At 31.8% G+C, this 27411-nt stretch overlaps 13 protein-coding genes and 1 non-coding gene across 14 annotated transcripts; 6 read left to right on the top strand and 8 right to left on the bottom strand.

The window, feature by feature from the left end:
* Positions 1-594: 594 nt before the first annotated feature.
* On the top strand, positions 595-2511 carry AVT1 (Avt1p; the record flags this gene model as incomplete). Its single annotated transcript, XM_046079364.1, has 1 exon — positions 595-2511. The coding sequence occupies one exon, from the start codon at positions 595-597 to the stop codon at positions 2509-2511; it is 1917 nt and encodes a 638-aa protein (XP_045933168.1).
* Positions 2512-3051: 540 nt separating this feature from the next.
* On the top strand, positions 3052-4887 carry MPP10 (rRNA-processing protein MPP10; the record flags this gene model as incomplete). The annotated part of the gene is made up of 1 exon (XM_046079365.1): positions 3052-4887. The coding sequence occupies one exon, from the start codon at positions 3052-3054 to the stop codon at positions 4885-4887; it is 1836 nt and encodes a 611-aa protein (XP_045933167.1).
* A 14-nt stretch (positions 4888-4901) lies between these two features.
* NOC3 (Noc3p) lies at positions 4902-7288 on the bottom strand (the record flags this gene model as incomplete). Its single annotated transcript, XM_046079366.1, has 2 exons — positions 4902-5187; positions 5283-7288. The coding sequence occupies 2 exons, from the start codon at positions 7286-7288 to the stop codon at positions 4902-4904; spliced, it is 2292 nt and encodes a 763-aa protein (XP_045933166.1).
* Positions 7289-7774: 486 nt separating this feature from the next.
* Positions 7775-8506, bottom strand: RMD6 (Rmd6p; the record flags this gene model as incomplete). Its single annotated transcript, XM_046079367.1, has 1 exon — positions 7775-8506. The coding sequence occupies one exon, from the start codon at positions 8504-8506 to the stop codon at positions 7775-7777; it is 732 nt and encodes a 243-aa protein (XP_045933165.1).
* Positions 8507-9111: 605 nt separating this feature from the next.
* Positions 9112-10707, bottom strand: MRX12 (Mrx12p; the record flags this gene model as incomplete). The annotated part of the gene is made up of 1 exon (XM_046079368.1): positions 9112-10707. One exon carries the CDS (start codon positions 10705-10707, stop codon positions 9112-9114), a length of 1596 nt encoding a protein of 531 aa, XP_045933164.1.
* A 706-nt stretch (positions 10708-11413) lies between these two features.
* SNX4 (Snx4p) lies at positions 11414-12745 on the top strand (the record flags this gene model as incomplete). Its single annotated transcript, XM_046079369.1, has 1 exon — positions 11414-12745. The coding sequence occupies one exon, from the start codon at positions 11414-11416 to the stop codon at positions 12743-12745; it is 1332 nt and encodes a 443-aa protein (XP_045933163.1).
* Positions 12746-13053: 308 nt separating this feature from the next.
* Positions 13054-13785, bottom strand: TAD2 (tRNA(adenine34) deaminase; the record flags this gene model as incomplete). Its single annotated transcript, XM_046079370.1, has 1 exon — positions 13054-13785. The coding sequence occupies one exon, from the start codon at positions 13783-13785 to the stop codon at positions 13054-13056; it is 732 nt and encodes a 243-aa protein (XP_045933162.1).
* Positions 13786-14176: 391 nt separating this feature from the next.
* TES1 (palmitoyl-CoA hydrolase) lies at positions 14177-15163 on the top strand (the record flags this gene model as incomplete). Its single annotated transcript, XM_046079371.1, has 1 exon — positions 14177-15163. One exon carries the CDS (start codon positions 14177-14179, stop codon positions 15161-15163), a length of 987 nt encoding a protein of 328 aa, XP_045933161.1.
* Positions 15164-15479: 316 nt separating this feature from the next.
* On the bottom strand, positions 15480-18335 carry SCDLUD_004660 (C-1-tetrahydrofolate synthase; the record flags this gene model as incomplete). Its single annotated transcript, XM_046079372.1, has 1 exon — positions 15480-18335. The coding sequence occupies one exon, from the start codon at positions 18333-18335 to the stop codon at positions 15480-15482; it is 2856 nt and encodes a 951-aa protein (XP_045933160.1).
* A 1621-nt stretch (positions 18336-19956) lies between these two features.
* Positions 19957-20028, top strand: SCDLUD_004659. Its single transcript has one exon. It is a non-coding gene; the product is annotated as a tRNA-Arg (tRNA).
* A 285-nt stretch (positions 20029-20313) lies between these two features.
* Positions 20314-21093, bottom strand: PCL5 (Pcl5p; the record flags this gene model as incomplete). The annotated part of the gene is made up of 1 exon (XM_046079373.1): positions 20314-21093. The coding sequence occupies one exon, from the start codon at positions 21091-21093 to the stop codon at positions 20314-20316; it is 780 nt and encodes a 259-aa protein (XP_045933159.1).
* A 1471-nt stretch (positions 21094-22564) lies between these two features.
* On the bottom strand, positions 22565-24103 carry TRM5 (tRNA (guanine) methyltransferase; the record flags this gene model as incomplete). Its single annotated transcript, XM_046079374.1, has 1 exon — positions 22565-24103. The coding sequence occupies one exon, from the start codon at positions 24101-24103 to the stop codon at positions 22565-22567; it is 1539 nt and encodes a 512-aa protein (XP_045933158.1).
* Positions 24104-24488: 385 nt separating this feature from the next.
* RRP4 (exosome non-catalytic core subunit RRP4) lies at positions 24489-25592 on the top strand (the record flags this gene model as incomplete). The annotated part of the gene is made up of 1 exon (XM_046079375.1): positions 24489-25592. One exon carries the CDS (start codon positions 24489-24491, stop codon positions 25590-25592), a length of 1104 nt encoding a protein of 367 aa, XP_045933157.1.
* Positions 25593-25725: 133 nt separating this feature from the next.
* On the bottom strand, positions 25726-27150 carry OMS1 (putative RNA methyltransferase; the record flags this gene model as incomplete). The annotated part of the gene is made up of 1 exon (XM_046079376.1): positions 25726-27150. The coding sequence occupies one exon, from the start codon at positions 27148-27150 to the stop codon at positions 25726-25728; it is 1425 nt and encodes a 474-aa protein (XP_045933156.1).
* Positions 27151-27411: the final 261 nt, after the last annotated feature.

Below are 27411 nucleotides of genomic sequence, written 5' to 3'. Positions count from 1 at the left end.
ATAATGAGCACATGCTGTTGTATTTTTTTTGCTCTATTACTTTAAAAAAAAAAAAAACAAATAAAACAAAAATAGATAACGAAATAACCTTTTTTTTTTTATTTTTTATTTTTAAAAAATTTCTTTGATTAAAACTTGCAAGTTGTTAGCCAGAGTTAGGCCATATTTCTATCTTTCTTTCTTTCTCTCCTTTTTCCCTTTCAATATAATCATAGAGCAGAAATACCAATTAAAGAAAAAAAACAAAACAAAACAAAAAAAAAACAATCAAAATAACGCTTCGTGGTTGCTCGCTTCTTCTCCCTTTGTTTATCCGTTTAACTAAAATCTAATACATACTATCGATTTTTGGACGTATTTGCACTTTTAACCATTTATATACTTCATTTTTGGCAATTCCTTATAAAAAATATACACAAGTTGAAAAAAAAAAACAAAAAAAAAAAAATATAATAATAATTAAAACAGCATTAAGTAACACATACATATCTATAGTTCCTTTTTTTTTTTCTTTTTTTTTTTTTTGGAAAAGCAAAGACAAGAAAAGTAATTTACACTTTCCAACAACTTCACACTTTCTCTTGATCACTATAAATGACTGGTAGAGACATCGAAGGGCAACAAACAGACCCAATATCGTCAACTCAAAACAATAACAACGGTATTCATTATATCTCGATTCCGATCTCTGTTGTTTCGAATACCAACGAGAACTCATCAAATCCAAATGCATCCGATAACAATAATAATGCCACTTATGGTTCAATAGAAATAAGAAAGAATAACAACGGCAATAATGGCATTCACATAAGCAGACGTGGCTCTATTTTTGATCAACCTTTTGGTTCATTTAAGGGACCGAATTCTTTGAGTAGATTTGCTTCTTCTTTCAAAAGAGCCAATTCTTTTAAATCGGTTGAACTACATCACGATAAAGAAAGATCCTTTTTCAAAGATGGTTATGATGAACTATATGACCCAAACACACTAGCTCCAAGTGCACATGGTAGAAGATTATCATTGGCTTTAAGCAACAGCAATTTGAATGGTGCAACCAACAACAGGACTTTATTGCAGAACCAAGCTTCGATTTCTGATTTATTATCACATTCGGGCAATCAAACAGTTTTTGATGATCGCGATTCTGCGGTTTCAAGTTTATCACCGTCTGTTTCCGGTACAAGTCATGTTGGTTATTTGAACGGGATTGCTGCTAATGCCAGTTCTACTAACACTGTTCCATTTGACAGTAACTCTATTGTTTTAAAAAAGGTAGAAACCAAGAACGGAAACGTTGTTACTGTGTTGGCAGGGCAGTCCACTGCGCCTCAAACCGTTTTCAATTCTGTTAATGTTTTAATCGGAATTGGCTTGTTGGCCTTGCCACTAGGTATGAAATATGCCGGGTGGGTTGTTGGTATTCCATTGTTATTTCTGTTTGCAATCGCCACTTTTTGTACCGCAGAATTGTTGTCCAGATGTTTAGACACTGATCCAACATTAATTTCGTACGGTGATTTAGGATATGCTGCTTTTGGTGCTAAGGGTCGTGCGTTAATTTCCTTGTTGTTTACTTTTGACTTGATGGGCAGTGGTGTTTCCTTGTTTATTTTATTTGGTGACTCGCTCAATGCTCTTTTCCCTCAATACTCAGTGACATTTTTCAAGCTTATTGGGTTTTTAATTATTGCTCCTCAGAGTTTTGTTCCGTTAAGTGTTTTATCCAATGTTTCACTGTTGGGAATAATATCCACAACTGGGACTGTTGTTGTTATCTTTTTAAGTGGTCTTTACAAGTCTACATCGCCAGGATCTTTAATAAACCCAATGCCAACACACTTATTTCCTAAATCATTTAATGACTTTTGTTTATCCATCGGATTGTTGTCGGCTTGTTGGGGTGGCCATGCGATCTTTCCCAATTTGAAAACAGACATGAGACATCCTGAAAAATTTAAGGACTGTTTGAAAACTACCTATTCAATAACATCTGTAACTGATATTGGGACTGCCATTCTTGGGTTTTTAATGTTTGGCTCCAGCGTCATGGACGAAGTTACTAAGAGTGTGTTGTTGACTCAAGGGTACCCTAATTTTGTTTACTTTTTAATTTCTGCTTTGATGGCTATAATTCCTATTGCCAAAACTCCCTTGAACGCCATGCCAATCGTATCTATATTGGATAGATTGATGGGTATTCATAACGTTCAGCTTGACTTTGAAAGGGGGACTTTTAAATACTACGGTGCTTTGTTCTTGGGCGGATTTAATAAGCTTATGGTGAACCTTATTTTTTTGTTAGTTTCCATTCAACTACCAGCATTCGATAAACTAATCGCATTTATTGGTGCAGGATTATGTTTTATGATTTGTTTTATTTTACCATGCCTGTTTTATTTAAGGATATGTAGGGAAAGAGTTAAACCATGGGAGAGAGTTGCTTGTCATGTGACTATTGTGGTCAGTGCAGTTCTGGCTGTTTTAGGTATTGGTGCTGCAATCTTTCATTGAAGTTTGTTGCTAGCCCATTTAAAGAAAAATTTTCTTTTTAAAGAAGAGATTCTTTGAATGAACATTAAAGATTAAATGTGTTGTTTTAATAAGCAAATACTACTGGCAACAGGTATTTTGAGAATATTCTTCCTTTGACTTGAATCCCAAGGACACACGTATTTTACGTCTGTCACAAAGTTTCTTTTTTTTTTTTTTCATTTTCTACGAAATGTGACAATCTAGCTTTTTTTTTTTTTTTTTTTTTTTTGCGAAAAAAAAAATATACATAAATAACTGAATTAAAAAAAGAAAAAAAAAAAAAGGAAAAAAAGAAACGTTAAAGCAATATGAAAATAAAAATATATATTTTTTTTCTTTTATTAAAAAAAAAAAGTACTTATACATTATTACAATTTATATTAAAATACCTTACCTTTGAAATTACTTAGTAGCTTACGAGTGGAAACAAAAACTACCGAGCAAATCTGAAGTAAGAAACAACTTCTTTTTTTTTATATATTTTTTCGTCTCTTTTTACTATATTATATAGAAGGAAACATGACACATCTAGTTGAAGTTTTGAATGCTGATCCAACTGCATTGTTTAATAAAGAATACTTGCAAAACAATATTTCTATAAACGATGTAAAAGAGCATTTAGATAGGACTATCAAATTATACAAGACACAACTGTCCGTTAAGGTGCCCTTGGATGAAGTTACCGTTGATGGTTTAGATGCCAATCAAGTTTGGTGGCAATCAAAAATCATTTTGGATAATATTCAAAGTTCATTACTGGAAAAAATAAATGATTTAAAAAAATTACTCGATAGGCAAGAGGGTATTTCTGAAGAAGAGGAAGAGGAAGAGGAAGAGGAAGAGGAAGAGGAAGAGGAAGAGGAAGAGGAAGAGGAAGAGGAAGAGGAAGAAGAAGAAGAAGAAGAAGAAGAAGAAAAGAAAACTAACGGTTTAAGTGAGATCAACTCTGATGAAAATACCAGTGATAGTAGTGTTCCTGAAGATCAGTTTCAAGATGCTCGTGATATCTCGAGTATTATCGAGAAAAACAAAAATGAAAGTAATGAAGACGAGGATAAAGAGGATAGTAAAGACGATGAATTTTTCAATGCAGAAGACTTTGCTAGAAAAATGGAAGATGCAGAAGCTAAAGGTGAAGATATTTTTGGAAATAACAAAACCCACGATGAAGAAGAAAAAGAGGATATTGACTACTTTGGTGACATGCCCTCTGATGAAGACGAGGAAGCATTATATTACAATGACTTTTTCGATGAACCAACCAAAAACAAAAAAAAGAACCGGAAAATACAGAATCAAGCTAAAAAAGATACTTTAGACACTTTGAAAGAGAAAGACCTTGATGAAGAGGAATATGACAATATTATGAATACTGTTAAGTTAGATTTATTTGATGACGCTAAAGCAGCCTCGTCTGATGGCGAAGGAGAGGGAGATACTAGGGATAGTAAGTATTTAACAACTTTTGAGCGTCAACAACTTGAAATCCAAAGACAAATAGCACAGTTAGAAAAAGAAGCTGTAGCTGAAAAGAAGTGGGCATTAAAGGGTGAGGTAAAGGCAAAAGACAGACCTGACGACGCGCTATTAGCCGAAGATTTAGAATTTGATAGGACATCCAAACCTGTTCCTGTAATTACCAGTGAAGTAACAGAATCTTTAGAGGAAATGATTAGGAGAAGAATCAAGGAATATAATTTTGACGATTTGCCAAAAAGACTCTTAACAGATGTTGCTAAATTTAATCCAAAACCATTACTAGAATTAAGTGACCAAAAATCTTCCAAATCCTTAGCTGAAATCTACGAAGACGATTATAAAGGAATTACTGAAGAAACAGAAATAACAGAAGAAATGCAGAAGGCGCACGATGAAATCAACAATATGTTCAAAGATTTAATGTATAAATTGGATTCTTTATCTTCAGCACACTTTGTTCCTAAACCGGTGGAAAAATCCTTGGAAGTGAAAGTGCAAACTGCTGCCATTACCATGGAAGATGCTCAGCCATTGACTCTGTCCTCTGCATCCACATTAGCTCCTCAAGAAGTATACAAGGTCGGGAAGTCACAAAATACGAATGAAATTACATTAAAGGATGGCACCGTAATGTCTAAGGAGGAATTGAGTAGGGAGGATAAGAGGAGATTGCGTAGGGCTGTTAAGAGAAAGAGGGCAAAATCATTTGCTACTAATTCCAAAGAACCACCAAAGAAAACTAAGAAACAAAACGTTATTGAAACGTTATCCAAAGCCAAGAATGTTACAGTTATCAATAAAAAGGGTGAAAAAACTGATGTGCATGGCAATGTCCAAAAATCTTTTACTAAGAATACAAATGATTTAAAACTTTGAATTAAAAATAATTGCTAAAATCTGTATAGTAGTGTAGTGGTAGTGGTTGTGGTGGTGGTTGTGTTAGTGTTAGTGTTAGTGTTAGTGTTAGTGTTAGTGTTAGTGTTAGTGTTAGTGTTAGTGTTAGTGTTAGTGTTAGTGTTAGTGTTAGTGTTAGTGTTAGTGTTAGTGTTAATGTTAGTGTTAGTGTTAGTATTAGTATTAGTGTTAGTATTAGTATTAGTGTTAGTATTAGTATTAGTGTTAGTGTTAGTATTAGTGTTAGTATTAGTATTAGTATTAGTATTAGTAATATTTAAACTTAATTATAGTAATATACAAATATATCGTAAAGAAGGATTACAATGTGGAAGTGACGGCTAAAATAGCACATTTATGAGACCTATTTAATTGACTCTTTGGATCTTTGTACCAATCTCTTTGAGAGTTCCCTTACAGATGGAGAAAAATGTGATTTTAGTAAAACATTTTCCATTATAATAGCTGCATCCGCATTACTCCTTGTTGGGTCATCAGTTATCATATCGAAATGACCATTACCAATGCTTTCATCTGTAGAATACAATCCACACAATTGGGGATATTTGGTTATTAGCTTATCAATAAACTTTAGAATAGCAACAGATGTTTTTTCCGGGGTATTTAAAACACAAATGTAAAGTCTTTTGGCAAACGCAGCTGCTCTTTGCTTAGTGCCTGATTTGGATCTAAAAAACAGGTGATCAAGACCCTTTAGCAACAGCTCTGCCTTTGTCGAAACATTTACTGACGGCTTGACTAATTTTTGTGTCAATGGATCAGCTAATCTCAAACTTTTGTAAGAAAATTCTATATCAGCGTCAAGTGCTACATTTGGCAATATTGCATACAAAGCATTTACAAAAGATGATAGATCTACTGATATTTTCATTGCATGATGGTTGTTAACCAATGAAAATGCAGTTACAATACATAAAAGAACTTTTCTCACCTCTTTAGAGGACAAATCTTCTAAGTTTGCATCATATATCAACTCTTTCATAACCTCCAAAAAATCCCCCAACAAATCAAAATTGGCCATGTGACCAAACTTAGATAACCCTTCTAACACCGAGCCTATTAAGTCTTGAGTATTTGCCTTCAAGACATTTAGGTACAGTGACAACGTTAATCTTAGAATTTCAGCTTGATTTTTTTCCCTTTGTTCGGCAGAAACTGCTTGCTCGGCCACACGCATTTCTTCCTCGATAGCCTTTCTTTCTTTTCTTGCCTTACGTTCCTTTTTAGACAAATGAACCCTATCCTTTTTTCTTAATTTAAGTTTTTTCTCCTCCTCTACATATGGATCATAATCATCTAAAATATCCATCGATAATAAAATGTTTAGGACAGATTCATCGATATTGAAATTTCTGGTCTTCACAGTCTTGGACAATATTCTCACAATTTCTAAAGTGACGTTACCTTCATCGTCGTCGTACATTAAATTTTCTAAAGTGTTGATCAATTTATGGGCTGATGGATCTTTACTGATAGCTGGTTTACAGATACGACGAATAACCAAAGTAAGCAACTCAGTGCTATGATTAAAATTCGAGAAACTACCTGTCAATTCGCCAGCGGCATGTGCAGCCAAATTTCCTAAGTTTACCTTGATTGGATCCTCATTATTTGGTACACGAACTAATTTGGCTAGATTATCGACGTATGCAATATAATTTGCCACTAAATTTTCTTCAAACCTTCTTAATTTGGCAACGTCGTTAGAAACCTTTTCCCTCTTTTCCATTTCAGTTAATGGCCTAATTTTGTACCCTGGAACAATGGATTTGAAAACAGGAACCAAGGCCAGCATAGAAAATTTACAAGTGTTTGGATTTTTAGATTCGGTCATTTTCCTTAAACGTGTTAATGATTCAACATTTTCTTCTGGTTCTTCTAGAATATTTTCAGCCAATGTTGCAATATCTTCCTTTAATTGGATAATTTTTTCCTCAGTATCTGCCTCTGCCTTTGTTCCTTCTTCTTCTTCTTCTTCTTCTTCTTCTTCTTCTTCTTCTCCATCTTCATCTTTTTCTTCAGTATCTTCTATTTCTGGTTCATCTTCATCTTCATACTTTTCTTCCTTTCGTTCTCTAACAGTCCTTGATATTTTACCATCAATTTTAATAGGCAACCCTTCTTGTAAACCTGAATTTTCAAACCCCTTCAAGGTACGGGGTTTTAATTCATAATCTTGCTCTTCGTCATCCCAGGAAGAGGTGGATCTATTGTGTTTTCTTTTATTGTTAGTTAGTTCTGTAGATGATTGAGTAACGTCGGTGTCATTAAATCCATTCTGAGACAATAATAAATCTTCCTGTCTTCTCTTTTTAGCGGTTCTACTCTGAATTTTATTTTGTGATTTTCTTTTGCTCGCCATATGGTCTGGATGGATTGACTTTATTAAATTTTTCTTTTTTTTCCCTTCTTTTTTTTAATTTTGAGTAAATAAGTGTTATATGCTATGTTAGCCTAGTTAATAAAAAAGTTCATTGAAGCAATAAAGCGTATATTTTTAAATGTGTTTCTGCGAAAAAATAAAAAAAAAAAAAAAAAAAAAAAAAAAGAAAAAAAAGAAAAAAAAGAAAAGTGAATTATTATTATTATTATTATTATTATAGGTATAAGGACTTGTAAATTAATGAAACTTAAGATTCAAAGTTAGATTTTTAAACCGACAAAAATGAAAACGTATTGATATAATATTTTCCATCCTCCTCTTTTTATAAAACAGGGTATTATAACATAAAAAAAAAGAAAAAAAACTTTTTATGGTAAATGAAAAATTGTCCATCAATTCTATACTAATGGAAGTTATATATCAGCTAACCACTTTTAGCACTTTGATGGTAAACATGTATTTATATCAACATTTCAAAACTGATTTATACAATGTAGCAAGATGAAAATCATCAGCAATTATATCATTTTCAAGTCCAGCTTCAGAACTATCGCCGCCTGATTTCACAAACACTCTGGATTTCTCTTCATATCCATGTAATTTACAATAGTAGGTAACTAACTCATGTTCTACTATGACTTGAGACACTAATGTTTTGATCGGGTACACGGAACAAGTATAATCGGACGCAATAGGCAAGAAGCTTAGCCCAAGACCCTTTTGAAATGTTGTAAAACCAGTCAATTCATACATAGCACAAAGGTCTTTTTCCATACCTTGTGGATCACCGCAACTTTCCAAGCAGTAAGGCTTGAATCCCGCTGTCCCAATGATTTGATCCAATGAAAAAACAGATAAAATCTCATAGTTGTCAATATTTGGCAAAGTTACATAAAAAGTAACACCCTTAAATTCAATTTCTCTATAGACTTTAAGTAATTCACTTCTTTGTTCTGGTGTTATATTTTTTAGATAAATATAGAGCACGCTACTAGCTGGGTCTTTATCAAATCCCAGATCAGAGAAAAACACTTGTGGGGTTTTAATTCTGAGGCTTTTAATGATACCATATTTGCGCATAGGCTTCTTGTATCCATTATTAATAACAGTTGTTAAAATTTCTACAATTTTGGAAGAAGAATTACGCAGTTTATCGATCTTTAATACTAAAATGGCTTGGTTTTTTTCTAAAGTCATGCTATGGATGTACAGCTTTTTTTTTTATCCTGCTTTATTTGTTTCTAGGTGCTAATCGGTGTCATACAGATTAGTGTTAGCAGATGCATACAAAACAGGGCAAAGAATAAGATGAATAGTAATGATAAGACGATTATTTTCTTTGATCATAACAACATGGTTCGTAATGAGTGATGTTGCAATTGTATATCTATTTCCACAATGAGTAATTCTTCCTTTTCTGTTTCTTTTTTTTTTTTTTGGTTATGTCTTTGTATATATTATGGAATATGAATTAACTTTAAGCCATCCATTCTTGTGGAATGTGACTTAAAGGAATATGCGATTTCTGTTTCGAAAAAGATACACACGTTTTACAATATATCTCAATTAATACAATTGTACCCTCTTTACCTTACTATTGTTACTTTGTAGGAATTATTTGCCAGTTGTAATGTGAAATGTAAAATATTACATGGGTTATTTTAAGCGAAAAAAAAAAATAATAATGGGGGAAAAGAAAAAATGAAAAGTTATTTAGACATATATATATATGTATATATATATATATATATTTATAAAAGTAGATCATTTCTTCGGCAATGAGAACAATAACTATATAATATTTAAATATCGTGTTTAATATATTGTCCGACTTTGTTTTCCATTAATTCTTTGCAATTTGTCTCCTCCAAAACATCACCATAATATGATAACAACTTCTTGATTCTTTTAACAGCAGTTGGCCCTTCAACTAATTTATTTTTCATAGCACCATCTAAGATAACATGAGCAAAATCACGATCACCTTTGTATAGATATGCCAATATTAAGGTTTCGGTTAACAAAGCAGAGTCTGATGGTATTGTACCAGTATGCTCCTCTTTGTTTTTTTTGCTCAATGTAGAAATGTTTTCATTGTACAGCTGTAGTGACTCATCAATATTGAATTTACAATTAACCAATATTAAACATCTCAAGATATTTAACTTTAGGGTCTTATTATCTAAAGCTGGTGGAATCATGGCCTTAGCAGCAGCTAACAAATATGGATTATTTTGCTCAAAACTCTTCAAAATTAAAGTCATGAAAGATGCAAACACCAAAAGTTCCGGATCTTCCCTGTGGTGAATCATAAAAGAATGGTATAGTTTCAAAGCTTTATCCATATCCCCATATAATAAGCCAACGGTCTTAACAATAGTGCTGCACAATTTAACATCTTTTTTTGTGATTCCGTTGACTACTGCAATCTTAAGAATTTCATCCAAAAACTTGGTAGCTTCAATTTTACTACTTATACTGAAGTTTGCAATTTGTGAGTTGGTTAACGCAGTATAAACTGATTCGATTACCTTACATGCTTCTTTCTCTTCCGGTTCTAACAATGTGTCAAGATTATTGTGGCCCAATAATTCAATAACTTTATAAAGATCCTCTCTATTTTCAGGGTTTCCTATCTCTGCTTGATTTTTGACAAAATTATTTACATTTTTCAACAAATACTGGGCCTTGGTAATAGAGATATCAACATCATCCATAGTGCTGATGGGCTGGTCAAATTTTTCAAAAAAATTTGGAAGTAAAATAGTAGAATTCGTAGCTATTATTGAATCATATAACCTCTTAATGGTGTCTTTAGGTACGTCTCTTAAAGCTTGATTATTCAATTTATATATTATGAAAATAGCATGTAAAATATCCCTTGGAGTGGCGTATTTTTGTCCATCTTTTATAGCAGCATCATCTAACCAGATCAACTTCGATAAAACGGTCAATAAAACTTTGTTGCATTTTTCTGAATTAATATCTTTTTCAATGTAGGGGTAATACTTTATAAAAATCTCCCACGAACTCATTGATCTACCAGGATTAAATTGGATTATCTGATCAATACTTTTTAAACTTAATGGTTGGTTTAATTCATGCAATGCTTTGGAGCCAACAGTAGCCACTGAATAATCATACGAAGTCAAGTTTTCTATTAAATCATTATAAATTAGACTTTTCTCTTTGGCCTCCAATTTAGTGTCATTTTTTTCTAAAATCTTTTTAATAGTTACAGTTAGATCGTATGAATTCAACACACTGGGAGCAGTGATATTGCATAACTTTTGATATACAGGTTTAGCTAATAGTTTATTTATTACTAAAGATTGAGTATCTTTGGTGGCTAAAAGTCTAACTATTGGATTGAAATGCTTCAACGAATGTTTTAACATATTGAAGAAAGAGAAATTGATGGAAAACAAAGATGCAAATATATATATATATATATATAAGTGAGTGGATGGTTGGTTAGTTTGTGTGTTTGTGTGAGAATATGTATATTTTCCTCGTTGATTTGAATTTATTTTAATTTCTTTTTTTTTTTTGTTTTTTGGATTATTAAAAATAAATAAATAAATAAATATATATAAATTTATTTTTTACGATGGAAGAGAATCGAACAGGATAATAGCCGTGGCCTCGGAATTCAATATTCGTACTCTCGGATGTTTTTTTTTTTATTTTTTTATTTTTTTTGTATATTTTGCCACCAAAAAAAAAAAATAAATAAAAAATTTGTTGAAAGTTCGTTTCAGAAAACACTGCAAAATGATTTAAATTGTTTTAATGTATTTTTGTGTGAAAGGAAAGGAGAGAATGAAATAAGGGAGATAAACAAAGCCAAATAGGGAAAAAAAAAAAAAAAAGTTTATGTATTTTATTATATGTTTGATACTTAACTTACCATCCTATTAGAAATAAATATGTTAAAGGAATCAAATTTGTTTCCTCACTTTTATTTTTTGCTTTTTTTAAATTTTTTTTTTAAAATTTTTTTCTTCTCTCTCTCTCTCTCTCTCTCTTTAAAAAAAGCTAAACATATACTATCATATCTGCAGATAGGTAAACATATAAGAGGAAAAGGCAATAAAAAGACTAATGAACGGTGACATACCCACAACAAATGATTCTAATACCAATACCGTACCTAAAAATGACAATTTTATATTAGACATCATAGTTTCTGATCCCCAAAGACAAAGAGATGAAAGCGGCTCATTTGTTAACTACCAGGTGTCTACCAAATCAAATATTCCATCTTATCATGAAAATTACTTTGATAAAACCAGATTTAAAAATAAACAAGATTTTCTAAACAACATTTTAGTGGTTCATAGAAGGTATAGTGATTTTTTGCTTTTACATACCATTTTGGTAAACGATTATCCCTCATGTATAGCTCCGCCCATTCCTGATAAAAAAGTGTTACAGTATATCTCAGGTGATAGATTTAGCCCCAGTTTTACTGAAAAAAGGTGCCACAGTTTACAGAATTTCTTGCAAAAATTGGCATTGCATCCAACATACTCAAGATCTAAAGTGTTGGAAACTTTTTTAGTCAGCGGATCTGATTGGGACATTTATAGAAAAAGTATTACTGTAACCAACACAGGTGGCGTAAATGTTGGTATAACTGGTAACAGCGGGATTAAAAATGAAGATGTGAGTGACGTGTTAATGAATGCCTTTAAACATGTACGTAACCAAAGCGAAGAATTCGTTGAAATTAAGGAGAAAAGTGAAAAATTGGAATATAATATACACAAAATAGATAAAGTGACCCATAGAGTTGTTAAATCACAAGATTCTCTAACAGAAGATTATAATAAGTTAAATTTGGGGTTGGAAAATTTAAAAGAGTTAATATCCAAGGAAGAACATATTGAAAATAGCCGTGAATTGCTAGAGAAACTAAAAATATTCAATAATGGTATCTTAAAAATGACTTATTCGTTACGAGACCTGTCTAAATATTATGATTATGAGTATTTAGTAGACTTGCGGGACATGGAACATTATGTGGATAGTTTAAAGCAGTTGCTTAAATTAAAGGATCAAAAGCAAATAGATTACGAGGAATTAAACGATTACTTGACCAAAGCCATAAATGAGAAAAATAATTTAATATCGGGTTACGGTGGCAACTTTTTTACAAATAAACTAGAAGAAATTGCTGGTATTAACCAAGAAGCCTCAAGACGAGAGAAAATCGCCAAACTGGAGACAAAAATAAATACTCTAACATCTGAAGTAGATGATGCGAAAAAGATTGCGGATAATTTTGAACAAGAAGCTTTGCTAGAAGTCGGTGTTTTTGAGCAAATTAAAAATGAAACATTGAAGAAATCGTTAGGAAATTTGGCTGATAATCAAATAGAGTATTATGAAAGATTGTATCAAACCTGGTCAGAAATTGAAAATAAACTATAAAAAAAGAAAAAAGCGGTTACCATTATAGTATGCCTATCTTTCAATTAAAAGGGTTTTAATATTGCAATATATTTATATTCCCCTCCCCTTATTATCATTCTTTTTTTCTTTTTTTCTTTCCCATTAGATAATTGATATATATATATTTTTGCCATTTGTTATGTGTGTTATTATAATTACATACACTTATCTAAGATTGACAACTATATGTATCTATTATTTAATATGCATTCCATTATATATGCTGTTTTTTTTTTCTTTTTTTTTCTTTTTTTTTCTTTTTTTTTCTTTTCCCTGCGTAATTTATTTTATAAACTAAACTTTCTTTTTTTATGTTGTTCAAATGAATTAATTTGAAGTTCAAGCTCATTGACAATATTATCATAATTGCCTTCAACTAATTTCCAATTGACGGATGAGAATAAATCTCTATCCGTTTCGTATTTTGTCAGGTTTTCCGAGCCAAAGGTATCAACAAAATCTTCTTTTGATAAATATTTGGACCACAGAAAAGGTGGGAACTCTTCCAATTCCAGTTTTCTGTTATTCTTAGACCTTGGAACGGGGGCTCGTTCATTTTCTCTGACGTAAAACTGTCTTAATAGCACAATAGCTTCCTTTCGTAAAATCCCAGGCAACGAGGAATGGTTATTGGTAGGTAAAGTACAAAAATCATTATGAATGCTTAAAATGGAACCATTTCCACCGAACCTTTCGTTTCCACATCCGAACACGACTTTTTTAATACCTAATTGCTTGATAGCTGATGCACACATAATACAAGGTTCTACAGTAACATATAAAGCTATTTCATTTAGTAAATGTTGAAAATTGTTTTTATAGATTTGGTCTATTCCCATGAATTCTGCATGTGATATACCTAGTCGTGATTTGTTGGTGTCGTTCATTCCATATGCTATTATTTTATTGCTTGGAATGTGTACATAAATGCATGCCACTGGTGTTTCTCCATGATCCAAAGAATATTTAGCTAGTTTTACTGCCAGTTCCATAAACTTTATGTCATAGTCTATTTTCATGATTATAGTTGGGGTGGGGTGGGGAGGAAGAGAAAGGATTGGAAGATCAAGGTGGCCGAAAGGAAGGGAAACAGGACAAAGCAAGTTGCAATGGAGTGAAGCGCTGGATTCAATTTAAACAAAGCCAATCCTTTTTTTTTTTTTTTTTTTTTTTTTTATTTTTTTGGAGATCTTACGTATGAAAAAAGGTAGAAACATTGCCAAATCAAACCCAAAAAAAAAATTAAAAAAAAAAAAAAAAGAAAAAAAAAAAGTCTTGATTACAAATGATTACAATTGATGCTTCAATAAAATTTATCAGTAGCTGAACATCAACACTCTTAGTTCCGTCAACAAAAAAAAAAAGAAAAAAATTGAATATTATAAAAAAAAAAAAAAAAACACATACCTTATGAAGAAACTTTCCAGATTTTCATCTTTAGACAAAATATTAGCTATAAAAAGAATTGATAATGATTCTTTTGTTAGTATCAACCCAATTATTGTACCACCAGGAGCAAAAGCAGGTTTTGGCGGTTTATTATTAGGCCAATCTTTGTTATCTTCACTATACACAGTTCCCAAAAATTTTATTCCAGCATCTTTGCACAGTTATTTCTTAATTGGCTGTAACCCAAACTTACCTGTTAAATATCAAGTAGAAAATTTGAGAAGAGGGAAAAATTTTATTCATACTCAGGTGAATGCATTTCAAAATGACAAGTTAATATTCACGTCAACTATGATGCTTAATAAAATACGTACAGAATCTGGCTCTTTGAATAAAGTGAAAACTTTGCATAAAGTACCAAATATTAATGATGGCTCATACATACCTGCAGAAAAGCTATTTGAAGAAAACATTGACGAATTAAGATTACATAGTGAAAGACTGAAGAGCAGTCCAGACGTCATAGACGATTATGGAGAGAGATTTCAGTTAAGTGCGTTGGATTATAAGTTTCCATCTAATTTTTTCAACAATAGTAGTACCATTGCCAATCAAGATGAGGCATTGGATTATTTTGTACGTGTCAAAGAACCAATTAATCAAGAATACGAATTGTTTGCTAAGGATGGAAATTTCCCTTCAGCAGATATTTCTTTGGGTACCGATCCTAGGGCAAATTATATTGCCTTTGCTTATCTATCAGACGCTTATTTTATTTTAACGTTACCATATTTCCATAAAAAACCATTATACACACACAAATTTAATGTTTCATTGGACCATTCTATTCATTTTCACACTGGAGCTTTCAATTCTAATGATTGGCTGAATTTTCATGTTGATTCTCCAAGAAGTCTCTATGATAGACATTTAATGAGGGGCGAAGTTTATGATCTAAAAGGCAAATTAGTAGCTACTTGTGTTCAAGAGGGATTAACTACATTTTGATTCAGTGTTAATTACCACTATAATTACTCTTTTTTTTTTTTTTTTTTTTTTTTTTTTAAGTTAATTTAATTTTTCTTACACACAAAAATGACCTATACTTGTTAAAAAAAAAAAAAAAAAAAAAAAAATTTAAAAGTTACAGGCAAGCATTTTACATCAGTAATATATTTTTAATCATAGAAGAATTCTTCTTCTTCTCCTTCATTTTTTATTTAAAAATAATTCATTACATAAATAAATGTAAAATAAGAAAAAAAAAAAAAAAAAAAAAAGAATACAGAAATAATAAAAAGATAAACATACATTTGCACAAACCCTAAAACATACCTTCAATTTCACCATCATCAGTAACTTCAATATTCATGAACCCACAGTGAGTAGGCAAACCTGGGATAGTTTGAATTTCAGCAGCCAATGCATACAAGTATCCAGCACCAATAGAAGCTCTAACGTCTCTAATAGGAAATGTGAAACCAGTCGGAACACCCTTTAAATTAGCATCATGAGACAAAGAATATTGTGTTTTAGCAATACAAATTGGTAAATTACCAAAACCTTGTTCGGTATACAATTTAATTTTCTTTTCAGCCTCTGGCAAAAATTCAACATCACCTGCACCGTACATAACCTTGGCAATAGTACTAATCTTATCCTCAACACTTTTATCCTCAACCTCGTATAAGAACTTAAAATCAGGGTGTGGGATTTCCGAAGCTTTAATAACACCCTTGGCCAAATCAATAGCACCTTTACCACCTTCTTCCCAATGGTTGGAAACAATTGCATCGATGGCACCGGCCTCCAGAGATGCCTCCTTTATCACTTGATGTTCCAAATCAGTGTCACTAGACATTTTATTAATGGCAACAACAACCGGTAAGTTGTAAGTACGGGCATTGGAAATATGCTTAGCCAAGTTGGCACATCCCTTCTTCAACAATTCAATGTTTTCAGTCATATATTCAGCAGGCAATGGGGCACCAGCTTTAACTTCTGGACCACCACCATGGACCTTTAAGGCCCTAACTGTGGCAACAATAACAATGACATCCGGAATTAAACCAGAGGAACGACATTTAATGTTAATAAATCTCTCACCACCCATAGTAAAGTCGAAACCAGCCTCAGTAACAACATAACCTTGGTTTTTCTTTATTTCCTCTTGTGTGGAACCTTTTTCAACACCAGCCAATTTCAATGCAATTTTGTCACTCAAAACAGAGTTGGCACCGATGGATATATTAGCAAATGGACCAGCATGAACAAAAACAGGAGTGCCTTCCAATGTTTGCATGATATTTGGTTTAATAGCATCCTTTAATAGGGCAGTCATGGCACCCGCACATCCAATATCTTCACAAGTGATCGGAACACCAGCTTTAGAGGAAGCAACAACAATTTTACCCAATCTTTCCCTCATATCTTTCAAGGAGTTTGATAGTGCCAAAATGGCCATACATTCGGAAGCAACACTGATGTCAAAGCCAGTTTTCCTTGTGAACCCACGTTCAGTTGGTGCCTCACCAATGGTGATACCTCTAAGCATTCTGTCGTTACAATCAACAACTCTTCTCCAGGTAATAGTTTCAGGATCGATATCTAAACGAGCAAACCTGGTGATTTCTTCAGGGGTCAAAGCATTTGGGTCGGTTTTATTGATTCCCAATTTTTCTAATCTTTTCAACATAGTTGGAGTAAACTTTCTAATACCCTTTTTTGCTGGGACCAATCTCCTGTACAAGGGTCCGTCCTTTTGGGTAGACTCGTGGAACATTCTAGTATCAATAGCAGCAGCTAATAGATTATCAGCCATAGAAATTGCGTGGATATCACCAGTAACATGCAGGTTAAATTCATCCATAGGAATTACTTGGGAAAACCCACCACCAGCGGCACCACCTTTAATACCAAAAGTAGGACCCATTGAAGGTTGGCGCACGTTTGCGAAAACCTTCTTGTTTAAATGGGCACCTAAAGCTTGGGTTAAACCAACTGTTGTGGTAGATTTACCCTCACCTAGTGGAGTAGGGGTAATACCAGCAACTAGAATATATTTACCATTTACACGGTTTTTCAAACGATCCAAAATATCCAATTTAACTTTGGCCTTTGTTGAGCCATATGGTTCTAATTCATTTGGCAAAATGCCACATTCATACGCAACCTGGGTGATTTCCTTGGGCTTTTGGTTTCTGGATATTTCAAAATCACTTGGGACAGGCTTAACTAGTTTCAATGGTAAAGGCTCAAATTTGGGAGAAGAATCGCCATTCAAGGAGCGTTTAGCAGCCAATAGAGTGTTTTCCATTAACATGGCAACAGTCATTGGACCAACACCACCTGGAACCGGAGTAATTAATTTAACTAGTGGCGCGACTTTATCAAACTCAACATCACCCACGCACCTAACACCGCTCTTCTTAGTACTGTCTTCAATGTAGTTGGTACCAACATCAATAACCACTGTGTTTTTGTTGACCTCAGAAAACCATGCACCTTTTACCAATTGCGGCTGTCCGATAGCAACAACAACAATATCAGCATCGGCCAAGTAAGTATGAATATCTTTGGATCTAGAATGTAGAATGGTAACCGTGGCGTTTCTCAAGTTTAACAATTGAGCAACTGGACTGCCAACAATATCACTTCTACCGATAACCACGGCACGGGCCCCATCAATAGTAACATTGGATCTGTCCAATAATTCTATAATACCCTTGGGAGTGCAAGGCAAAAAATATGGTTTACCGTGTCTTTTATTTAATTCACCGATATTGTATGGACCGAAACCGTCAACATCTTTAGAGGCAATGACTTTGGAAGTTACAGCATCTTCGTCGATAGTAGATGGTAGTGGTAGTTGAACAATAATACCATGAACCTTTGGATCGTTGTTTAAATCATCAATTTTGGAAATAATTTCGTGTTGTGGGACATCTTCTGCCAAATGAATGAATAGACAATCGATGCCAGCTTCCTTGGCAGCCTTTAACTTCATACGAACATAGGTGTTAGAATCTGATCTTTTGCCCACTTGAATAATTGCTAAACATGGAACGAAGTTTGGGTGTTTTTCTTGTAAAGTTTTGATTTCATTTTTGATTTCCTCACGGATAGATTTGGAAATGGTTTTACCATCGATAATATTTGAAGCGGGTGCAGTAACAGACATTGGAAGTATCTATTATTAAAATTTATTTTTTTTGCTTGTTTATTTTTAGGGAAAAATCTTTTTATTTGTATCTTCGTCTTTATGATTAAGTGATTGTTAATTTTTCAAATCAGACGAGAGTTTTTTTCTATTAATTTTTTTTCTAATTTTATTTTTCTAATTTTATTTCTCTTTCTTAATAAGAGCTGCAAACAAGTGAGTGTTCTTTTTAAATACAAAAAAAAAAAAAAAAAAAATCAAAAATTAGTTGAATCGAGTACAAAATATTCGTTTATTTGTATTTTAAGATTTTTGCTGGCTGTTGTACTGGCTGTTCTAAATTTTAACTTCTTTTTTTTTTCCTTGGTAATATTAGAAGAATTCACATGTAGCACTGTTCATTTATTCAATTCTTTTTAATATGATATTTTTTTTTTTATTTTTTTTAATCCGATTACCAAATATATAACCGCTCGCGTAATATGACTTCTTCTATTATCACCATTTTTTTAACGAAGTAAATAATAAAAGATGCTTATAGAAAAGATCGCTTGAAGCTATAATTCTACGAGGAAAAAAGAAAAATATATATATATATATATATCCATGAAATGTGGAGTACTAATAAACACAAATACTATAAAACAAACCCTATTTCAGGTTTAATCACGTGAATATAACCCTAAATACGGAGATGCTATTGTTACTATGGTTTATCTGTAAATGAAACTGTACGAGGATGTTACGCTTAATTGTATTAACGCTAACGAAGCTAATACCGTTATAACACAACAGTACCGAGGTCAACAATAGCACATCAAAAAAAGCTATACTATGCAGTGTCCAAATTATTTGGAAAGTTGTACAGTTGACAACGGAAAACAGAAATACTTAAGTCCAACATCTCTCCAAAGAGTTTTTGGATTTCATAAATATATTAACCGTGTTTGTGTAAGATTATACTTGGGTAATTAAATATCATATATAGAACATATATAAAAAAGAGAAAATATTCATTTAGAACGAGTCTAATCAAGTACGCTATTCAGCTCAGTGCCTTACAACAAGAACCGTTATGCTGCAGAGAGGATATATATTGGGATATTCTTTTCTAGTGTTTCGCTATTGTCCATTAGGAAAGTTCTGTACTTAAAGGGATTTCTTATTAAGAGGGTTTCATGACTTTGGAAGTTTCCTAAGCTGTCATTATCTTTTCATTTTGCACCAACTGCGGGGAATACCATCTTATTTCAGGATGAAGATTGTTATGTCGTAGAGAGGATATATATTGTGAGGCAGGGTTAGTAAACTAATTTAATATTTTTTACTAATTATATCAAAACGGACATGATAGTTTTGTTGCTTGATCTTTCTTATATATTCTGAACTAATAAAACTATAGTTTATATATTGATCAAATAATTTCATGGTTGATTTCTCTTTATATATATCATTTATTTTCATTTTCTTGTTTGTCATATGCATTATTTTTTTTTTCCAAGGTTTCGTTTTCGTCTGTTAAGAGAGCTTCCTTCTTACAGTGATCTGTACACTTTTCGGACTTTCTGTGTTTTCCTAAATCACCTAGATTTTGTATGAATTGTGATCAATACAATACTATTTCATGACGAAAACATAACAAGCTCGCATGGCGTAATGGCAACGCGTCTGACTTCTAATCAGAAGATTCTGGGTTCGACCCCCAGTGTGAGTGTGATTAATCAGAATCTGATTTTTTCAGTTTTTTTTTACTCCTTGAATGAATTTATAGTCAAACACCAACAAGTTATCCCAAGTTGACATACAAAAGAGAAAGAAAAAGAAGAAGAAGAAGAAAAAAAAAATATTAGATTAACCTAGTAAGAAAATGACAAAACTTTATATAAAATTTAAAAACTCTAATATAGTCAATACACCTAATATATTTTAATTACTTATTTTGTTACTCCTTTTTCCTTTTTTTTTTTTTTTTTTTTTTTTTTTTCTCCAACATTGCAACTCAGGATATCTGATTCTTGGAATGACAGTATTCCAAGCTTTGTTCTTGCCTTTGATAATTTAGTAAATCACTTAAATCAGTATCGGTCTTGTCGGGGCTATTAAAAACGAACAAATGAGGTAGACACCAATTTTTCACATCATTGATGTTACGAACATATAAATTATAATCTAATTGACCTAGACACCACCTTTCGATTTGTGATATTTCCAACTTACTTAATCCTCCACCACTAATAATAAACCATGAATCCATTTTAAAAGTTTTGTCATTTAAATATTTATGGGCTAATACCAAACAACCAAAAAACTTTCTCTTTGAACAATATGAACTCATACCAGGACCAATGGAACTAGTTGTTCTGCAATTTTCATCTATCTTAATTAAATAATATAAAGTTAATAATAAAATATTTTTGGTGGACTTGCTTCTTTTAATAATATCAGTTAAAAAATTAATATAGTGATCAAATGTCCTTTTTCCATTATATTTTTTTAATTCATGTTTATGTAGGTACTTAGCAATCTTGCATAAAAGAGCATTAGACTTTATATTGTTATTGTTATGAGTTACAACACTTTTTTTATTGGAGTTGTTATTATTATTATTCTTTTGCTTGTTATTAATATGTTGTTCGGGGCTTGGTGTAATAGCAGATATTTGTCTAGAAGTATAGTCAATACTTGTATCGTTATTAGTACTTTTATTATTTTTAGTAGTATTCGTACTGTTTTCGCGATTAATATTGTTAATAAAATAATATGACGTTAATAAATCCATTTTAATTCCTTGTTTTTATCCTTTTTTTTCTTTTTTTTTTTTTTTTTTTTTTTTTTTTTTTCCTTGTAATTTCTTTATTTTTTTTTAAAAACTTTCAATAATTAAAAAAAAAAAAAAAGAATGAGATTTAAAATATATGAACCTCAACTAGGTTTAATTTTTTTCCCCTTCTTTCAATGATGATCAAAATTCTCTTTAGTGTGGTATTATTATTAGTACTACTATTATATTAATAATATAATACCTTCCTTGTTATTTTATTATTTACTTTATTTAATAGGAAACAACAGTGGACAAATTGGAAACAATAATAGAGACAGAAATAACAATGGAATACATTTTTTTTTTTCTTTTCTTTTTCTTTTTCTTTTTCTTATTTTTAAAATATTCTAATAACAATAGTTTTCGTTTTAGTAGTACAATTCTTTTTTTGTATGCAGTTTGTTTTTCCAATTAAGTAGGAAAATGGGGAAGTTATATAAAACCAGATCAAAAATAACAACCGAAGTAATGGAAACTTCTAATTATTATACTCTATAATATATGTGATGATCACAGCAAATAAATGGGGTAAATATTCACTATAAGTTTGGGCGATTAGTATTGCTCTTTCTATAAACTAATCTGAAAAAAAGGATAAAAGAGGAAAAAAAATTCCTAGCTATGAGTGGATGAATTAAAGATAAAAATGATTGTGATGCTTAGATAGTGATATAGTAGTATGACACAGGTATGTGGAGGAGGGGGGGGGGGGGAAACAAAAAAAAAAAAGAAAAAAATAAATTCTCTTTAAAGGTTTTTTTCTAATGAAATGTGAGATGCAGAATAAAACAAAATGAATGGAAAATTCAGTTTGTTGTTGTTATGTTAATGTTATTTGTATATATGATGTATGAGTTTTTGTAGAAAAGAAAGAAGAAAGAAAATAAAAATAAAAATAAAAATAAAATAATGACAATTTTTTCTCTCCTTCTATTTATGCTTTGGTTCTTTTGATATTGTTGCCTTTGGCAGTGGTTATTCTTTTTATAATTTTATGTTTAAAGAGAAAGAATAAAAAAAAAAATATGCATATGCATATATATATATATATATATATATAGTTATCTATTCCCTTTTATAGCAAAATGTGAATTTAAGTTTTAGGCTATAATAAAAAAAAATTACGGCCAAAGTCCTTTTTGAATGATTATTATTACTATTATTTCCTTTTCTTTCTTTTCTCCGTTTTTTTTGACCCATTTTTTTTTTGATGACTAATAAAAATAAATGGGGAAAATACATTACACCCGTACACCCAAATAAACCCGTACACCTAACACCACAGCATGACAGATGACTTATGTCCTACACCCACACATCCCTCACAGGGTTAAGGGAGTATGCGTCATACAATAAAATAACTATAATAATAAAAAAGATAAAAATAAATAATATTACACATAAATAAAAAAAAAAAAGTAACCACCAGCTAAATGGTAGTAATTGCTAATTCCATCGGCAATTCAAAACTTACACAAAACATTGGCTTAGTAGGTGCTACTTTTCTGACCAAGTGAAATTCCATCTTATTAAATAATAATACATCTTCTGTGGTCCCCATGATTTTTAAAATCCTTTGGTGCATCCTATGATGCAATTCCTCCATCGTTATACTATGCGTTTCTTCTGGCGAAAACTTTTCAAAACAATGAACATGGATACAAGGCAATTGAAAATTCGTGGTGTTGCCATCGCTACCATTAACCAAATCTTGATGATCATTATACAATCCAACAAAATTACCCAAAAAGTTTATAGCAGTGTCAGGCAGATTCATCACATAATGATGATAAAATCTAGGTAGTTTAACTATTTCATCCTTATATAAAACCTTCCCGGTTGTTTCGTCTTTATATTTGCCTCCACCTTTTGTAATCAGAATTTCACCATTTTTATTACCAGTAGACATATACCACTCATTTAATAATGAAATAGATTTCTTGATAAATTCACCACCATCCATGTTATATGGTCTAACATAGGAACCAACTTTATTATCTTTAATATTCAAACACATATATTTATAGCTAAATGGGTTTAGATCATTGCTCAATACAAATACCTTTTTTTTGCCTGCAGGAACGCTAAATGGACCAACACCGGCAAAAACATCACCAACTACTTGACCGGGCTTGAATTTACTAATCAATCTATCATGTTCTGTGTGTAATCTACTATTCCAATATACCTTACTGAAATCAAAAGTAAACAAACAGTCACTTTCTCTGTGTTGAACTTCAAAAACGTTGCTATCGCTGCTACCATCACCAATACAGGATAATATTTCCATGTCAAAGGTTCTAAATTTGCTATTAATACTATCCAGCTTATTAACAACCATTTTGATCTTGGGCTGATTTTTATCTATAATAATTTGTCCGATAATGCGACTATACGGTTTAAATTCGTCCCTTAAATTCACGTGGGCAATATGTCCGGTGGCAGTAAAACTTGATGGAAGACTTTCTCTACTACAGTAACCAACTGGTATTATACTCGACAAAATCTCATCCGTCTTCCAGAAATCATAATCACAAATATAATCATATCCAGTTATAGATGCATCGTTGTCAATCAAGAACTTGTATGCATTTGGTGCTATATTATCGGGGGTGACTTGATCAATACTTGTTATTTCATCTTTTAAAAGAATACCTTTGGATAGCTGTACTTTTTTATTCTTAATATCATTACCTGTGCCCGCAGGAGTAGGACTTGGCTTGGCGAGTTTTACTATATGCTGTAATCTTTCAACATGTAATATATCAGATTTAAATTTTTTACAAAAAATACCAATGTTTTGAGGGTTTGGGAAGGCCACACAAACTAAAGGTATTTTAGTGATGAATTTAGATCTATCGAAACCAATATCGCTGGGATTGGATTTTAGTTTTTTCACATCGATTGATAATTTTGGTGGTTTGTAGGTGAATGGTTTCATTTTTGTAATAACGTTATTATTACTCATTGTTCTTAGTATATTGTTTAATATTTTCATGCATTTAATTCTTTTTCTGTATATTTCTAAAGAATGCAAGAATACTCAAGATTTAAAAAACTTTTTTGCATACAAGTTTGTCGATTATTGGAATAATACTATAATATTTGAAAATCACAGCGAAAAAAAAAAAAAAAAAAAAAAAAAAAAAAAAAGAAACGAAACGAAACAAGGCAATTTTTTTCCTTTTTTTAGGAAAAAAAATAAAATAAAAAAAAAAGGCAATTTCTATTACAAAAATATTTTCACACAAGCATTAAAAATTTATTATAAAAAAAACATTTGATTTTAAAAGAACAGTACTATAATTTCACATACAAAAAAAAAACAACAACAACAACAACAACAACAACAAATGTCCACACCAGTTATTTCAATTGTTAAACGATCTACTGGCACATTGATTCCAGATAGCAATGACTACTATGACAATGCTAACGGTATAGACAACTCGGACTCAGATTCAGATATTGAGATGCTTGACAATGATAATAACAATGACATCAATAAGACTGGGATTGTAACGCCGGGCGAACTAGTCACTGACGACCCTGTATGGATGAGAGGTCATGGCACATATTCCCTACAGAATAAAACGTATTCTTCGGTTTGCGGCACAGTGTCTCGTGTCAACAAGTTACTATCGGTAATTCCACTAAGAGGACGTTATCAACCTGAAACGGGTGACCATGTAATTGGAAGAATCACAGAAGTGGGGAATAAAAGGTGGAAAGTCGCTATTGGCGCTAAGCAAGATGCTGTTTTAATGTTGGGTAGTGTTAATTTACCTGGTGGTGTTTTAAGAAGGAAATCTGAAAGTGATGAGTTACAAATGAGAAACTTCCTAAAGGAGGGGGATTTATTGAACGCAGAGGTGCAAAGTTTATTTCAAGATGGTGCCGCTGCGTTACATACCAGATCTTTAAAGTATGGGAAGTTAAGGAATGGGTTTTTTTTGGAAGTTCCTAATTCTCTAATCATCAGATCAAAAGATCATACCCATGATTTGCCTGGGGGTGTCACTGTTATATTGGGCGTAAATGGTTATATATGGCTACGAAAGACATCAAATAACAATGCCCGTGCTAATGTTTCTTTAAGTGGCAAGAATGCGAATACTTTAAAGAATATATCAAGAGGTACAGCATTAACTACAAAAAGAGGTGTTAGTGATGAGTTGCAACTTGGAATAACCAGATTAGAAGAAGAATCATCTTGGGAGATTTATTCTGATAAGAATGATGATATTTCCTTTTCTATTAAACAGACCATTACTAGATATGCTAACGTAATCAAATCATTGGCTCATTGCGAGATTGGTATAAATGAGCAACGTATAATAGCTGCTTATGAGGCAAGTCTGGCCTATCCTGATTTGAGTTCTTTAGTCGAAACCGAAACTATGGAATCTTTGGGCCAAGACGTGATAAATGGTGAAAAAATAAGAGGGTCTGCCTAGAGCTTGTATTTTTTTTTTCTTTCTACATATTACTTTATTTTTTAATACAATATATACTAATACTATCTACATGTTAAATCACTAAAATTAATAATAATAAGAATAATAATAATACTACTAATACTTTTTAACCTTATTTCTTGTTCTCAGGTAAATCTGTTTTCTGTTGATTAGCGATTTTATCATCATGGTCAATAAACTCGTTGGCTCTCTTCCTCACACTAGAACCAATGTACTTTTCAATAAACCCGATTTCTTCTTTTTTCTTTGCAGCTCCCTTTCTTTTAGCTACAATAGCCCAAGTAGTACCAAGATGAAATCTTTTTTCCTCAACGACTTCTAGGCCAGAGTCGTCTAGTAATTCGCCAATATCTAAATTCCATCTACACCCCCAAGTTTCTAGACGGTTATCAGCTCTTTTATCCAAAACCTTGTTAACAAAATCATAATCGCCTCTACCATGCTCTAATAAAATTATTCTGCCGTCTGGTTTCAATAATTGTTCGAAATTTTTTAAAGCTCTAACCGGATCCTTATGTGAACATAAGCCAAACGCTTCCAAAATAGTATCATATTTAACTTGATTTTTTTTATCCAAGTCAATCAAATCCTCAGCTTTGCCCACAACAAAAGCAGCTTTGGCAAAACCAGGGTATTCATTTCTAAATTTTTCTTGTGTAACCTCAACCATATTCCTTGAAGCGTCCAAAAATGTCACAGAATTTAACTTAGTAGGATCTAAATATTTGATATTTCTGCCAGTACCACAAGAAACTTCCAAGACATCACCTTTACAATGGCTCGTCAACCATTTACGTTTCGAACCCATAAAAACAATCTTCTCTTCCATTCCGATATCACTATCATATTTTCTAGCTTTAGAGTCATAAAAATCTGTAGTATCCCGTGGTGGTAAAATGTTTGGTACTTGTTGCTCTTTTTTAAATTGTTCCAAGACAGCATCATCTTCTTTTAATGTTTGACCTGTAATTCTCTCTACCAAATGTTTAGTGTCCTCATAATCTTCAATAACAATACCATCAAAATTTTGGATACCGTACTCTTCTTTTAGCAATTGATATTGTTTCAATTTTAATTCATCTCTGGTTCTCAGTTTTTGATCTTTATCCAGTTCCTTTTCCCTTAATTTTTCCCACTGGTTCTTATCCTTATCATCTTTTTTTAGCAACGCTTCCAATTCTTTTTCTCTGTTAAATAACTTTCTCATAATATAACCACCATAAAGGAAAAAGACAATATAAATACCAACTAAATATTTGGTTAGTCCTTTTTGAAATTGTTCAGTACGCGCAATTGCAGCCCATCTAATTAGTCTATACGGCGATTTCAATTGCTCTTCCAATAGTTTTTTGGCTCTTTCTTGTTTTTGGGTCAACTTTTCATTTGTGATGGAGGATTTGGTAAAATATCTGATCGTATTGTTAGCTCGAATAATGGTGCTCTTATGAACGCAAGAAGCTGTAGAACCTTTATTTCGCAACAATAGTAACTGATAACTAATTCTATCACTTAGGAGTCTACTTTTAGATGCAAACATGACTTTCACTGTATGTGATCTGGTTTTATTCCTATTACATAATTTGCCTTTACCAATAACAATCCTAGGATAAACTTTTATGAGTAACGGGAAACAAAATAAAAATGAAAATGAAAATAAAAATAAAAATAAAAATAAAAATAAAAATAAAAATAAAAATAAAAATATATTGCGAGTGCGCGAATGCTAACACGCTCCAGATTTGAAAATATATATTACAATTATAACGGCTATTACATAATTTAAGCAAAATCTGAATTA

The sequence above is a fragment of the Saccharomycodes ludwigii genome, chromosome VI (assembly GCF_020623625.1).
Source record: "Saccharomycodes ludwigii strain NBRC 1722 chromosome VI, whole genome shotgun sequence".
NCBI classification, from domain to species: domain Eukaryota; kingdom Fungi; phylum Ascomycota; class Saccharomycetes; order Saccharomycodales; family Saccharomycodaceae; genus Saccharomycodes; species Saccharomycodes ludwigii.
Note: the sequence above shows the minus strand (reverse complement) of the source record. Positions and strands in the feature narration are given on the sequence as shown.